Here is a 16,885-nt window from a genome sequence, read left to right on the forward strand (position 1 = left end):
TGCCATTACTTTCAATGTCAAAACCGCAATTATTTTTGCATCAACTTAATACAATGTTTATTAGTATTCTTGGCCCCTACTACTAGATGCTAGTAGCATACCGTCAGCTGTGACAACAGCAAATAATCTCCAAATATTGCTAAGTATTCCCTGGAGGGCAAAATAACCTCTGGTGGAAACCAGTAGCCTGGGCCAACCCTATACGTACCTCCAGAGCCAAGATTGGTTATTAGGGGCATCTCTCATTAGGCAGAAATGGACAGGTCCTGTACCACCACCATGATGAGTCATTGGTTGGGGCTGCTGGGGAATCACATAGCCCAAGCTAAGACATAGGTAGTTCCTGGAGTTGCTGACAGCTGGAAGCTGGCAGGTCACTGCTCCCTTTGCAGTTGAACTGAAAGATTTTCCTTGGAGGGAACTTAGAGCAAGGTATCTTCAAGGCTACCTCATAAAGGCCATAGGTCCTCCTTTTCAGTTGAAGTCCTCATGTTGTTCCTTGTCTGGTATGCCTTATTTGGCCACCTCTATTAAATTTATCCTGGATATATAATCTGTGCTGTTACACATATTCCTGGAGTAGAATTCTTTCTGTCTGTAATATCTGCAACTTTAGCTATTCCTTTTCCTGGGTGATAAAAATCTCAGTTTGACTCTACAGAATCATATTTCTCTGCATTCAAACCTTGAAATACATAACTCTTAGACTTTGGAAATGAAGTGATTTCTGCAAATGAACAATAGCACAAGAATAGCTATATATAGTCCACATTCGTTTTATACAGCATCTTATATTTGGGTCACTGCCCAGTTGACTGTGGTCACCAATTTCTTGTACTTTCTGCTTTTATTATACATTTCTGGAAAATATTCAAGGTATCTGTCAAGTGTATCTTTCTGGTGGGTGGCTTTGCTGACCATCAAATTTACTTGCACTTCTGATATCAAATTCAGTTAGGCTGTAACTCTGCTAGACTTACTTTCTTAATCTAGTCTGACATTTCTCAGAGCATTTCAAAGATTGTATGAGCCAATCACAATGATCTAAAACTATCAAGGCACAATGAACCTAGATAAACAATACATAGTTATTGTTACTTTAACAGATATAATAGAAATTTGGCCAGGTGAGGTGGCTCATGCCTGGAATCGCAGCACTTTGGGAGGCTGAGGTGGGCAGATAACCTGAGGTCAGGAGTTCGAGACCAGCCTGGCCAACATGGTGAAACCCCATCTCTACTGAAGCTACAAAAATTAGCTGGGCATGGTGGCACGCACCTGTAATCCCAGCTACTCATGAGACTGTTGAGGCAGAAGAAGTGCTTGAACTCAGGAGGCAGAGGTTGCAGTGAGCTGAGATTGCACCATTGCACTCCAGCCTGGGCAACAGAGACAGAGAGAGAGAGAGAGAGAGAGAGAGAGAGAGAGAGAGAGAGAGAGAAAGAAAGAAAGAAAGAAAGAAAGGAAGAGAAAGAAAGAAAGAAAGAAAGAAAGAAAGAAAGAAAGAAAGAAAGAAAGAAAGAAAGAAAGAAAGAAAGAGAGAGAGGAAGGAGAGAGGGAGGGAGAGAGAGAAGGGAAGGAAGGAAGGAAGGAAGGAAGGAAGGAAGGAAGGAAGGAAGGAAGGAAGGAAGGAAGGAAGGAAGGAAGGAAGGTGGGAGGGAGGGAAGGAGGAAGGAAGGAAGGGAGGGATGGAGGGAGGGAGGGAGGAAGGAAGGAAGGAAGGAAGGAAGGAAGGGGTAATATTACCTTGAAAACTTTTCCAGATATAGGGACATTGTGTTAGGCTGTTCTTGTGTTGTTGTACAGAATAACCTGAAGTTGCATAATTCATAAATAAAGGGGTTTAATTGGCTGACAGTTATGCAGGCTGTATAAGCATGGCACAGCATCTGCTTGGTTTCTAGGGAGGCCTCAGGAAGCCTTTACTATGGTGGAAGGTGAAGCAGGACCAAGAGGATCTTGTGAGAACTATTGCTCACTATTGTAAGGATAACACTGAGAGGATGGGGCTAAACCATTCATGAAATATCTACCCCAAAGATCCAATCACCTCTGACTAGGCCCGACTTCCAACACTAGGAATTACAACTCAACATGAGATTTAGAGGATACAACATCAAACTGTATTAGGCATATTCTGAGATCAGCAGCTATTAAAAGACATATTTAAACTCATGTAAATTAAATGTGCTATTTATACTATTTAGAATTACTGCTTCAGATTATTTAGCTACTGTGCTGAGAACATAATGAAATTATTATCTGCTTGAAGAACTGAGTTACGGATTGAAAAAATCAATAGCTTTCTTTCTGAGTAAATATTTTAAATGCTAGTTTCTGAAATAAACAGTATTAAGAATTTTTAAAGCCATTTAACAGAAAAAATATGGAGAAATTATAGTGACTCTGTTGAGATTTTTTTTTCTGTGAGGTTTCAAAGGACTTCATGAAATCAGGTAACTGGTTCCTGGGAGTGTGCAAAGGCTGGTGATACCTGGGCACAGAATAAAGAAGCTAAAATAGAGAGAGGCAGTTTATTAGGGACTAGGCTTTGCCCGGAATTCAGATTTCGTTTCTTTCCTTACTAGTTCCTATCTACTTGATCACTATGCTTCTTAGTCATTACTGTGTGGGGGAAAAAATCAATAATAGTCATTTGGATTAAAGTTTGAGATACAGAAACATCCACTGCATATCCCTGTAGTATCTTTTTCATTCATTGAGATTTCTTTGTAACTCCTTTGTCAACAACATAGAAGACCACGCTTACAGATTCTTGTCACATTGTGAGTAAAATTCCACCAGAGGAGCTGCCTAATATTTTATAACAATAGTATATATTTTTACAGAATATGTTCCCAAGTTTGTTGTTTGTTTGGCTTATTTTTTATCGGACACATTTGCCTTGTCTTTAGAGGATATGAATATTTCAGGTAAAAAGGTTTAATGTGGAAATGAAGAACAAAAATGTATATGACTCCTAAGGGCATTTATATGTGCTGTTTCAAACATTGCCTTGGAATTATTTACAATTCCCAGTTTAACCATGGGCCTATAACAAGACATTGTTTAAATGCAATTTAGCCCTGTGGTTTCAACTGCCAGATGAATGATTCAAAATGCCAATTTTTCCAAGGGGATGTGGGTTAAATTTTAAGTAAATCATTAAAAGCCCAATTTAGCCAACAATAACTAAGCATCATGACTCTTAACTGCCTTGCAAAGATCCTTATTTTCATATTTAATTAAATTAAAAGAGAATTTAAATAACAGAGTAAATATGGGTTTATTTCTCTTGCTAGAGACCATGGCCCTAAAATCTTACTCATATTACATTATTCAAAGGGAATCTTTAAAACTCAGAATCTTTCAGGTTTCCTCACTGCTCTACTAACTTTTTCAGAAAATGAATTTATCCATGTGAAATCTTTTTTACCTCTCACTGTTGCACAAAGTATATATTCTTCAAATTATATATTGAAAACTCTTTTAGTCAGAATTGAATCGACTGACTTGTTCATGCAGAACCCTGGAAAGGTGTTCTCATGTTCTCACCGGTTTGTTTTCCAGGATGCAGTAACCCAAGTCTCCTTTTCCATAAGTCGCACATTTTGAAATGTGTGAGGCCCTTTCCCTGCACGTAGCCAGGGCTTCATCTCCTAAGTCATCCCCCTCATTATCAGAAGATCTTCTCCTAAAATGGATGCCAATCTGTTCTTAAATTCTTCAACAACTTGGACTTTGAATAGATTTTCCTATCAGTAGGAAATGAAAAAGTCAGCATGAATATATTATTTGACCTGTCGACCAGGAATGAGAAGGTGCAGCTCTAATTCTGATGCCGAGTTTGAATTACCGGGGGCATTAGGCAAATCCTATTACTTTGTCACATCTGTTTGTCTTCTCTGTAATGATGGAACATCATCTGATCCTGTGTACTGTCAACTGAAGCACCACAAGATCTATAAATTTGGAAAGATTTCATTTTTCATAAAGAGTTATGTCCTGCAAGGTGGCCATTCTGATGGGCTAGAAAGGGTAGCCTTCCGTAAAGACCATTAGCAGGCACTTTGAGGGAGGGGAGGGTGGAACAGGAATTTATGCTGAACAGGTTGATTAAACATACATATTCAAAAGGATACAGGAGGAACTATGAGTCCCATTCAGAACCCCAAGCTCATCTGTCAGATATAGCAACTGAAGAATCACAAGATCTTTAAATTGAGAGAGGAAACTTTAGTTCTTATGAAGAGTTACAGCCTGTCTAGATGGACACCCTGCAGGCTATAACCCTTTATAATAAATAAAGTCTCCTCCTCACATTAGTAAATTTCATGACTCTTCACTTGACAGTACATTTTATTGCAAAAAAATAGGTAATATTGGGCTACCAGAGAACTTTTGAAATTTAGTTATGTGATTGTTTAGTTATTTATTTATGATGGTGTTTTTAATAAAATTCACACTTCTTTCACTGACCTATGGATAATTTGCAATCTGTCCTTGTACAATCCTCGGGCTTGATCTCCTACTGCTTGCTCCTGGCATTACTTTGCACTCATGATGGCAGTTTATTTAGGCAAATAATGATTCATAAATCAGGCAGCGCTCAAAATTGAAAGAGGTTCAGAGAGCTCTTCTCTGTCGTCTGAGCAGTGAGAATTTGTAGGCTGAACACAAAAGCAAAGTTGAAAAATTACCCGATTGGCTACAGCTAGATGTTTGCCTTATTTGGATATGAGCTGATGGGAGGTCCCTAATTGTATAACCAATCACTAGTTGACTGTTTGTGATTGGCTGAGACTTATTTTTCTTAAGTCAGTTACAGGGAAGGTTTCCAAGTTAAGTTTCAGTTTGCTTATCTAAGTGCTTGAGTTAGAGAGACCTCCTCAGGCTAATGGGTTCCTTATTTACTTTAGCAATAAAGTACATTATTCTCATTTGTTTTTATCTCACAGTACATTATTTTGATTTTTTTAAATCTCATTCTTGCTATCAAGAAGTCAAATGTGAGTCTGACTTTCCTACTTTTATAGTTGCTTTCTTTTTCTCTCTGGCTGCTTTTTGGTTTTGGTATTTTGCATTTTCAATATGATATGCACAGGTATTTCTTCTTTTGGGGTTTTTCTGGTCTTCAAGAATCTTAAAATTAGTAAATTTTATCAATTCTGGAAAATCTGAGCAATTATCTATCTTTTCACATATTGCCTCATCCCATTCTCTTTCTCATTCCAAAAATCTGATTAGACATGTTAAGACCTTTTCATTATCCTTGTGTTTCGTTCTTTCATAGTTTCCTGCTGTTGCCTTTCTGGGCTACTTTTTAGATAAGCTTTTTATTCCTGTTTCCTCTTTCTCATGGTGTCAATTCCTTTATTTTTTTATAACACATGTAATCTGCCTGAAAAGTCAAATATCTGAAGTCTTTCCTGGTGTGATTCTGATATTTATCATTTCTATTGACTCTAACTTACAGTGATTTGTTTTCCTGTACGTTACATGACTCTTAACTGAATTTTTGACTATTGAGATTTTCTTTATTCCTTCCGTTTATTCCCATAGTTTAGACCTGAAAATTCTATTTACTATTTTATGAATGGAGTATCTCTCTAGAGAGATATCTCTTTGGGATCTTAGATATACGGATTCTCCTATTTGATTACCCAGCTCTGTGGCCCCAACTTTCAAAGCAGCCATATACATAAATCTGAAGTACATTGAGAATTGCAAAGTCACTTAATAGTAAAGTTTTCTTTGGTTCCCAGCTTGCCACTCTTATTTAGCTTTGACATCTAGTTAAGTTTTTCTCTTCCTCAGTAGTTCATTGAGGCATTCAAGAATATTTTATAGTATTTTCTGTATTACTTTAAAAAGTACATACTCCTTCTTAGTAATGATATCTGCTTCCCAAATTGCCAGAAAAGGAAATCTACTGCCATTCAGCCATGAATGGTATTCAGCATCCCAACACAACACAAGACCTGTCAGAATTGATGTGGAGTCATGAGCCATAGTTGGGTGTTTACCCTGTTCTAATATCAGTTACTAGGTGGTAGGAATCACAAACTATTTCTGGCATCAGGTTTCTAGAGCAGTTGTCTCTTTTCATTCTGATTCCAGTCTCCGTTAATTATACTTTTGAGTAGTAAATAATCTTGAACCGTATTTTTTCTACTCTTATATTTTAAATAACATTATGAAGTTGACTTGAAGTCTCAGAAAACTAGTGTGGCTCCTTTTAAAATTCTTGCTGGACCCTATTCAATGCAGGTTTTGTTGAGGCTTAAAAAATGTTTACTTTAAAAAGAATAAGAAAAACTGAACTTCACTATGCCTCACTGTGTTTAACACACTATAGAAAATCATGTTAAAGAATGCCGCCAAAACACGTGGACACTGTGAGCTCAGTCTGCTCGCTACATCTCATAGCACTTTTTCTAGGACAGAAAACTGTCATTTGCTTTTATAAGATAAACAATATCGTAACTCAATATGGTTAAATTTGAAAGCCAAAATTATTTTTGCTGCTTGATCCTCAAAGGATATATGACAGCAAGCAATAAGAAGACACATTCTTTTTATTCTTGCTATAACTTTGGCCACATTTTATTATCTTTTTTTTCCCTAGGTGCATTGAGTTAGATAACTTCAAGGATATCTTGAAAGCAATTCACCTCAAAAACATTTTATGTTCCTTTTCCTGAGCCGTATTCTCACCTTACTGAGTCCTTCAAGGGTACTTCCAACCAAAATGTCACAAGCTTCAGTCTTAGCAAAGAGTCATGGTTGAGATGGAGAATAAGGTCCACTGAAAAAGAGATATTCCTTCATTGTATTCATTTCACCAAAATTTACATACAAGACCCTTACATTGAGGCCTTATCACATACAAATGGGAGTAGAAACACTTTTACTCAACCTCTACTGTTCTAATTCCCCAGAATAAATCCATCGTTACCTTAATAAATGAAAATAACTCAGAATACAGATGATATTCACAGGTAAGTAGGCTAATCTCTAGTTTATTCACTGCCACTTTGTCAGTCACATGCTTACCAAGATTCAGTTGTATCTGTTCCAAGTCTAGTTACATAAGTTATCCATGTTATTGTGATTATGTAAGTCAAATAAGCATTTTGGAAATCACAGATACATGAGAGTACCAAGAGTAAGAGCATTTGGTAAAAAGTTTGTTTAAGGCTAAAGCCCTAAACTTTATAAGATAGCCACTTAAAAATGCTATAATGTATGTATGAGATAACCGCATAAAAATAATGAAAGCCTCCAAGAATCCTGCCATCAGATGACTTCACATGTTTTTAGGCCACTTGAAATAAGTTTAAAGTTGTATATGATGCAACACAGGCACTATTTATACACTACAGTTTCCTGTGATGCCGAGATAAAAGAAATCATTTTTCCACCAGAGTCTTTATAATTGTAAAATGATGTCACTGCTATATAATAATTGGCAAATATATTCTATATAAGAATACAGAATTAAATATCACATGACAAACGTTTAAGGCATATGTTAATTAAATGTTTTTAAAGGGTTTTTTATTAACTCTGTACCAGTCCCAATTGTTTCAGTGTAAATGTTATCTAGTCTCTTGCAGGGATTGCTTTGGACTCCTGTAAGAAATTATGGAGCTTAAGGGTTAACATTATTTACTAACTGTGTGACCTGGAGCAAATTAGCTTCATCAATAAGAGATGTCCTAGAGATTGTGTAGGTAAAGTGTTTAACACAATGCTTGTAATTTATCTAATAAATGGTAGTTATTAGTATAGTCAAGTATCCCTTAATGACTGAGCCACATTCTGAGAAATATCTTCTTATTTCTCACATTATATCACACAGGGATATAATCATTGTGTGAACATTGTAGAGTTTACTTACACAAACCTAGATGGTACAGCTTGCTGCAGATCTAGGCTATAATATAGCCTATTGCTTCTAGGCTACAGACCTGTACAGGATGTTACTGTACTGAATAATGAAGGCAATTATAACAAAATAAATATTTGTATATCTAAACATATGACAAGTACAGTAAAATATAATTGTCTTATGGGAACATCATCATATATACAGTTCAACATTGACTGAAATGTCATTATACAGCATATCACTGTAGTATGAAAACCTAAGAAACACTGAGTTTTTTTTTTTTTTTTTTTTTTTTTTTTTTGAGACAGAGGCTCACTGCATCACCCAGGCTGGAGTGCAGTGGCATAATCTCGGCTTACTGCAACCTCTGTCTCCCGGGTTCAAGTGATTCTCATGTCTCAGTCTCTCAAGTAACTGGTATTATAGGCAAGTACCACCACATCCAGCTAATTTTTGTATTTTTAGTAGAGACAAGGTTTCACCATGTTCGCCAGGCTGTTCTCAAACTCCTACCTCAAGTGATCTGTCTGGCTTGCCTCCCAAAGTGCTGGGATTACAGGCATGAACTATGCACCCGCCCAGTTTTTTTTTTTTTTTTTTTTTTTTTGTATTTTCTTTTGCCAAACAATTTATTTCCTAGAGACTTCAGTTTATTCAATAATTATTATCTAAAAAATAATAATTGAATACTTCCTATGGTGGTCATTGTTCTAGATGCTGGTTCTGTAAAGATAAACAAGACAAAAATCCTTGCTTTCATGGATATGACATTCTAGCAGGAGAAAAAGATAATTAAGATGTAAACAGACTAGTTTAACCTCAGGAACTGATAATTGCTAAGAATAAAAATAAGGCAGGGCAAATGTAAGAAAAATCAGTGATACGGCTGACAAGAGAGAGCTTGCTATTTTAAGGAGAGTAACCAAGAAAGGCTTCTAGAAAGAACAGTCTGCAATGATTTAAAACTCTAAGGTATGGAAAGAACTGATACTGGAGAGGTCTAGGCAGAGGACACAGTATGTGCTTGGCATACTTGAGGACCAGCAAGAAACTCAGTGTTGTGAGAATGGAGTGAGTCTAAAAAGTTAGAAGATGAAGTCAAAAAGTTAGGTTGGGACTGGATTGCATATGGCCATGGGTGAAACTCTATAGAATTGGCGAAACCTACAGTCTGTAATACATATTTCTCTCTCTCGCTTGTTCTCTCCCTCTCTCTGTCTCTCTCTCTGTCTCTGTCTCTCTCTCTCTCTCTCAGTTTGCAGATGTATGCACTATTAACAACTTGTATTTTCAAAAGACTAACTTGTAACCAAGTGGAAATATACTATTATTACTTGACTTATTTTGTAGACATATATTCAGTCCTATTAAGGTTTAATGCTTTAAAGTACTTGTACATGCAGTCAACCTCACAATGCGTTTATTCTTTGTAATCTATGACTGAATCCTAACACTATGATCTACTTATTGTACTTTACTTGCAAATATTTGCAATAGTTCGGAGGAAAATGCCAAAAAATGGGATATCATTTCATATATTATTCTTCGAATGTCATAGTTGATAAAAAGTACATACTCTAAGAATTAAGTTATTTTTAAAAATGTGAGATTAAACAAATTCCAATTAGTAGTTTCCAAATTCCTGTTTGTGACTTTTTAATCTCGCAATGCACAACAGTTTAATGTACAACTGGTACATTAAACTGGTAGCCGAAAAGGTGTTTCCAAATACACATCCTTCTCTTTGCTTTGGTAAACTTTATTCATTGATTATAACTTAACCTTACATCTAGTAGGAACCTAATATATGTGTAATTAATTATATTGTCTTATTACTTTGATGCAGGGATTTTGTTAAAGTCATTGGATAACTGTGTTTGAAAAGCAACGTGTAAAAAAGTTTACACATTTCAGAATCTTAAAGATTATTCCATTTACTTTATATTTTACTCAGTAAAGTTATTTTACTTAGCTTAATATCCTTCAGTATTATGTATTTTAAAATAACCAAGAGAGTAAATTTCAGATGTCTCATCATAAAAAAAAACTGATATGTAAGTGAGGTGATGGATATCTTAATTAGCTTGATTTAGTTATACTCTATTATATATATATATAAAAGCATTACGTTGTACTTCATAAATGTATACAACTACAATTGGTCAACAGAAAAAGCACAAACTAATAATCTCAATATTAGAAGAGACAGAAAGGGAGAGAAAGAGAGAGAGAGAGTAAGGGAGGAGGGCAAAAATAAAAAAGAATGTAATTATATATCTTAATAATAATGAGTTTTTAAGAAATATTATGTTGTGTATATTTAACAAATATTATTTTGTTTATGCCCTAAGGACCAAGCACTGGTGCTTGAAAATGAATACACACACACACACACACACACGCACACACACATTTCTTCCTTTACAAGAGATTTTGACATAAAATAAGGTTTCTTTTTTTTTTTTTTTTTTTATACTTAAAGTTCTAGGGTACATGAGCACAACGTGCAGGTTTGTTACATATGTATACATGTGCCATGTTGGTGTGCTGCACCCATTAACTCGCCATTTACATTAGGTATATCTTCTAATGCTATCCTTTCCCCCTACCACCTTCCCACAATAGGACCCGGTGTGTGATGTTCCCCTCCCCAAGTCCAAGTGATCTCATTGTTCAATTCCTACCTATGAGTGAGAACATGCGGTATTTGGTTTTCAGTTCTTGCAATAGTTTGCTGAGAATGAGGGTTTCCAGCTGCAACCATGTCCCTACAAAGGACACGAACTCATCCTTTTTTATGGCTATATAGTATTCCATGGTGTATATGTGCCACATTTTCTTAATCCAGTCTGTCACTGATGGACATTTGGGTTGATTCTAAGTCTTTGCTATTGTGAATAGTGCCACAATAAACATACGTGTGCATGTGTCTTTATAGCAGCATGACTTATAATCCTTTGGGTATATCCCCAGTAATGGGATGGCTGGGTCAAATGGTATTTCTAGTTCTAGATCCTTGAGGAATCGTCACACTGTTTTCCACAATGGTTGAAAAAATAAGTTATTTTAGTAATCAAATTCAGTGTACCATTTATATTTGAGAGTAGGAAAAATGTGCCTGGAGTTTATACATAAAGATTATTTCTTAACGTCCTACATGTCATCTTATGAAAAGTGCTTCACATGCATTCCCACTACAATCTCACCTTCTATCCTCTGGTTACAGGTTGTCTCTTTACTCTGTTAATTTCTTCAGAGTATGTATCACTGTTTGACACTGACTTATTTATCCATGTGTTCCTTGTCAGTCTTTCCACACTGTTCCACTCAAAAATCGGTTCTTTATCTAAGACCAGTAACTCGTTGAAATTTTACTGAAGAGCCTTCGCTACTGTGTCCAATTTCTCCTGCTATCTTCATGAGTCAATTCTCCTTTTGATGACTCTCAAACTATGTATGTGTGTGCACATGAGTGTCTGTGGGTTTTCCCTTTGCCGGTCCCAGAAACAGCCATTAAGGGTTGTAATAACGTTTGTATTTGTTTATGAAGAATATTTAGAACAACAGAGGACCTTAGGACATTGTAAGTAGAGTGGGAAGTACCAGTTTGGGGAGTATGGGACTGAGCACAAGCTCATCAAAATGAGTTAAGTCAAAGCTATATTACCTTCTCAGAATTCACAATTTCAAAAAAGGTCAATTAAATCATGAATTAAAAATTTGCTAACTCAATTGTGCAGTTTTCATGAGTCATAATTGTACTTCTGGCAACTTTAATCTCTCCAGTTATTATATGTTATATGTGGATTTTCTTTTTTTCCTTTCTGCTAAAAACAGTGTATAAATAACCAAGATGTTTTAAATTGTCACAATTAGCTATGAGGTTGTTATTTTGTGCTTCAAATTATATGTATTTCTGATATTTACTCATAAAATAGAGAAAATGATGAAAAATTCTTTGTTTATGCTTGTTATAAATAAATTAACCATTATTGTCTTAACTTTCTTCTCCATCAGTGATCCCCAAATATAAAGTTAAAATAGACTACCAAGACTTATATTTAAAATTATAAATAAAATGTAACTGACTTCATTCGGGTAGAGGTACTAACAATAAATTCCTTTCTTTGACATAACTAAATTAAATTCTGATTTAGCTAGGGGAAAAATACCTGTATATATTTTTCAGATGCTTCCTAAAATATAGAGATAACCTAGACTTCTAATTTGATAAGGAGGGACCAGGTACCAAGAAGGCAATCATTATTCAAAAATAATTGACATAATTGATAATTATTTCTCGACTGAATGGCTTTGGGCCAAGAAGAACATAGCTGACATGTGAAAATTCTGGAGGTACTTGTGAATTATAGAAATGTCCAATATGTATTTGTCAAGTTCTTGCAGAAAGTTTAGTGTCAGAATTTTATTTTCTTTTCATGTTTATTGTATCATTCAGGGGGAAAAAAAAGGAACCAAAGTATATTAATGTGCTATACTGGTTATTGTTATAAAAATGGCATTAGACAAAAACATTAAATATTCATGCAAATTCTTTTTCCCTTAGGTTCCAGCTAGCAAAAGATACTGAAAGAAATGATTCACCAAAGGAGGGAAATATAACACAGTACAGATAATCATAGGAGTTATAAACAAAGAAAGTTGACATTAATAATTAAATGAGAAAAATTCCCTGTGGTGGTTTTGATGAGCTACAGGCACAATGTGTAAAATTACTTGGCCAACTGATCATTAGTTATGTTCTAGACCAAAGGAGTATATACTAATGTAACTGGTTTTTCTATTCTATTTTTCTAGTCCAATAATTTGTCTAAGGTAATAAATATAGCTATTATACATTCCCTGTGAGGAAAAATTATCCCCATTAGAACCCTTTGTTTTTACTATTCAAGTAAAAACATTGAAGGGAGTATTCAATGCAGATAAATGTGAAAAGAAGAGTTGATCACATTTACTAAGTACTTGTGTTGTGCATTACGTGAATTCTAGCAGAAACTGTATTATTGCTCTTTAGTGCATATTAATCTGACCTTTGCACTAATAGTTATTTATCATGTTATTAGGAGATTTTTGCATTTGTTTGTATTTGTTTGTTTATTTTCTCTGTTTAAGAAAATTGTTATCTATCTCAAACAGGGTATTCTTTAATGAAGAAACACCAGAGCTGTTAAACAGGTTGAGACACAGAAGATTCCAGTGACCGACGATGGCTTCCTCCTGGAAACTAATGCTCTTTCTGTCAGTCACCATGTGTCTTTCCGGTAAAAGTCCTGACTAATTAATTATTTGATTTTCTAAGTATCAAAATAACCAAAATATATCAAGCTCTCCATTACAAAATATCCTCAGGTATTAATTTAAATGTATAAGGCAACAACCCTTAAGCCTCTGTTAGCATTGCAAAATGCTATATACAATTTAATATAATAAGGTACACTATAAATGTTAATGAGTATTTACCTCATTGACATTCATTTACAATCTAAACCTTCTAGCTTTCAGAAGACTTGAAGGTATATATATATATACACACACACACATATGTACATATAAACATATATATGTGTGTGTATATATCCCACACACATATATACATATGTGCATATATTTATGCATATGTTTATGTATATAAATATGTATTTTATAGCAGTTAATTATAAAAGTGTCTCCTGGCTGGGCGCAGTGGCTCAAGCCTGTATCCCAGCACTTTGGGAGGCCGAGACGGGAGGATCACGAGGTCAGGAGTTTGAGACTATCCTGGCTAACACGGTGAAACCCCGTCTCTACTAAAAAAATACAAAAAACTAGCCAGGCGTGGTGGTGGGTGCCTGTAGTCCCAGCTACTTGGGAGGCTGAGGCAGGAGAATGGCATGAACCTGGGAGGCAGAGCTGGCAGTGAGCTGAGATCCAGCCACTGTACTCCAGCCTGGGTGACAGAGCGAGACTCTGTCTTAAAAAAAAAAAAGAAAAAAAAAAGTGTCTCCTTACAATACTAAATTTCACCATATAAAACAGAATTGGGTTAGCTTTATTATATATAACACATTATCTAAAGGAATCTCTAACACAATATATTTTTTCTGATTGTCTCGCCTTCTCTGACTTTGTTTTAATTAAACTTATTTTTCTATATCTTGACTCTAAAATGAGATATTTTATTCTGAAGGAGAGTTGACAGTATTTGCAGTAATAATATCATAATGCTAAAAGTTAATATGTCAGAGTTTATTAGCTTTAATTGAAGATTGATTAGAAATTAACTTGTGGTCATAATTTAAGCACTATGCATGTAACATTTCCAGCTTGATTATATTTAAATCTGTACCTATATTGTAGGCTAAATTTAGATAGTATGTATGATAAGAGAGTCTGAAATAATATGTAACAGCTGGTAATTTTAGACTGAAAGCAATGCTTTCATTTTAAACACATTTTTAATGTGTTAATTATACTAAATATAATTTTAAAGCAATAAAATATTCATTTTGATATACATGGTCATTCAGTACTCTATGCAAATATTAATATATACATATATATGTACCATGTATACATATATATGAGGATAATACATGTATATATTTGTGATCATACATATAATATATAATACAAAGCTATATAAAGATATAGAACATGCACATTATTCACATATGATCACTAATATTGCCTCAACTTCTATATGGTTATATTACCATGCCACAAAAATATCTAATTGATTTTATTAAATTTCTTTATTTCAAAGAACTAAACACATTCTCCTGTCAACTAAATCTTTCCTATATGGTGTAACACGAAGAAAACTGCAGATTATCTAAAGAAAAAGGACTGATAGAAGAACAAACCCAAATAGAAGTAAATATAAACTCTTTTTAGAATCACTTGACCTATATTTTTTAAATTATAATTTTATAATACTTATTCTTTAGCCTTTATACTATTACTACTATCTGTAATATACCAAAAGTATAATTTCAATTATGTGTGATGTATGAATCTTCCTCATAACTGAAAAGGCAATCCTCAATTTACAATCGGATTATGCTCCAAAATGTTATTTGATCTCTAAAAGAATTTCTTTACATACAGAAATAAATGTAGTATTTCAGTTATATAAGTTATGTGTTGAATGTAATATCTGCAGCATAACTGCACTTATCTGAATGCTTTTACAAGATATATAAAAGCCTTTTTATTGCAATACTAGTAATTAAATAACTGTAAAAACAAACCAAAAAGTAATTATTTATATTTTAGTACTATCATATGTTCAACATGTTGCTTACAGAAAAAAACAGGTTTAATAAGACATGCAAGGAAAAAGGAGACCTCTATAAAATGTTGGTAGAGACATCTATGATATGAAATGGTAAGATATCTCAAAGGCATTAAGAGTTAAATGAAAACTGTGATTCATCAATATTATGGTAACTTAAAAAAGAAATCAAGAGTCTTCAGATATTTTATTCAGTGTTGGGTTTCTTTTTGTGTGTGTGCAGCATTACTGGCTTCCCTAACGATCTCAGTTGTTTCTCTTTTATCTTCTCAATGTCATTTTCCTCTTGAACTTATAAGCCAACTGATGGAGATGGAGGTAGGGTTGCAAGATGAAATATAAGGACACCCAGTTAGATTTGGATTTCAAAAGAAATTTGTGTGTGTGTTTTGTTGTTGTTTTGTTTTTAGTTCTGGTATGTTCCATGCAATATTTGATTCCATTTTATCTAGAATTTAAATTTAATGGATGTCCAGTGCTTTTATTTATTAATCTGACAATGCTAGAAAGGAAGAAGGTGGCGGTCTATAATAACACTCTGAAGTTTCGTTCTCTTTTACTTATCCAATATTATTTCCTTAAACAATCACTTCAAAAGAGCCATTATACAGTTGTTGTGGAAACAAAAGTAAAAATACTCAGCCTGATATGGGGTCCATGATTGCTAGATTTCCCGCTAATACTGGAATCAAGTTACTATTCATTTTGTGGAGTAAAGGAAACATTGGAAGACAGAAATAATTAGGCAGAGTTTTGATATAAGTGGTATTTCAAATGTTATAGGCAAAGCAGAAAGAAAAGTTGAAAACAAAGGTCATGTATAATTGCTACATGGGATTTGATCTTTAATCATTATATCTGCAGTTGATGTGGAGCAAATATTCAGTTACTTTTTTAAACAGATGAATTTCTCTTTTGCTGTAGATATCTGTTTAAAGTAAAATGGATTAGGATACTTGAAAGGATCATTTATCAAGAATGATTATGTTCAAAATCTTTCATTTGCCTTAATCCTCATTTTATCATGTTATTTTGGAGGTGGAGCCCCTAATCTGCTTTTGTTCCTTGGTTAATGCTTATACTCTATATTGCCCTCACTATTTTGTTATTTAGTGTTTTATTATTTCGTTTTCACTGGTTATATTTGGCACACTGAGTTAATTACTGTTACAGAAAATGAGGGTCATTGAGCTGCGGATCACGGGCACATTTTACGTTGTTGGTGCTTTTGAACCAAAAAGACTAACTAAAGAAGTAAAAGAATACCCTGACTGTATTCCATATTTGCTTTATTTATTCATTTTTTGAAAATCTATGGATTATCTTGGGTGTGTCTAAGAAACAGAAAATAACTCTTATATAACTTTATGTTTGAAAACTCGCCGGGCGCGGTGGCTCACGCCTGCAATCTCAGCACTTTGGGAGGCCAAGACGGGCAGATCACAAGGTCAGGAGATCCAGACCATCCTGGCTAACACGGTGAAACCCCGTCTCTACTAAAAATACAAAAAATTAGCTGGGCGTGGTGGTACGTGCCTGTAGTCCCAGCTACTCAGAGGCTGAGGCAGGAGAATGGCGTGAACCCAGGAGGCGGAGCTTGCAGTGAGCCGAGATGGTGCCACTGCACTCCATCCTGGGTGACAGAGTGAGACTCCCTCTCAAAAAAAAAAAAAAAAAAACAAAAAAACAAAAAAAAC

The 16,885-nt window shown here is 34.7% G+C and overlaps 1 protein-coding gene across 3 annotated transcripts in view; it reads left to right on the forward strand.

The window, feature by feature from the left end:
* CNTN5 (contactin 5) overlaps positions 1-16,885 on the forward strand; it is a 1,320,702-nt gene that overhangs the window by 529,738 nt on the left and 774,079 nt on the right. For 2 of the 3 annotated variants that reach the window (XM_023208001.2, XM_023208000.2), the window contains one exon: positions 13,052-13,176. In XM_023208001.2, the coding sequence (XP_023063769.1) occupies positions 13,122-13,176 (55 nt within the window). In that variant the 5' untranslated portion in view covers positions 13,052-13,121. Of the gene's footprint in view, positions 1-13,045; positions 13,177-16,885 lie in introns of those variants that run through there. The other variant, XM_023208002.1, reaches the window with a different exon arrangement.

Source organism: Piliocolobus tephrosceles, chromosome 13, assembly GCF_002776525.5.
Source record: "Piliocolobus tephrosceles isolate RC106 chromosome 13, ASM277652v3, whole genome shotgun sequence".
In the NCBI taxonomy this organism is placed as follows: Eukaryota; Metazoa; Chordata; class Mammalia; order Primates; family Cercopithecidae; genus Piliocolobus; species Piliocolobus tephrosceles.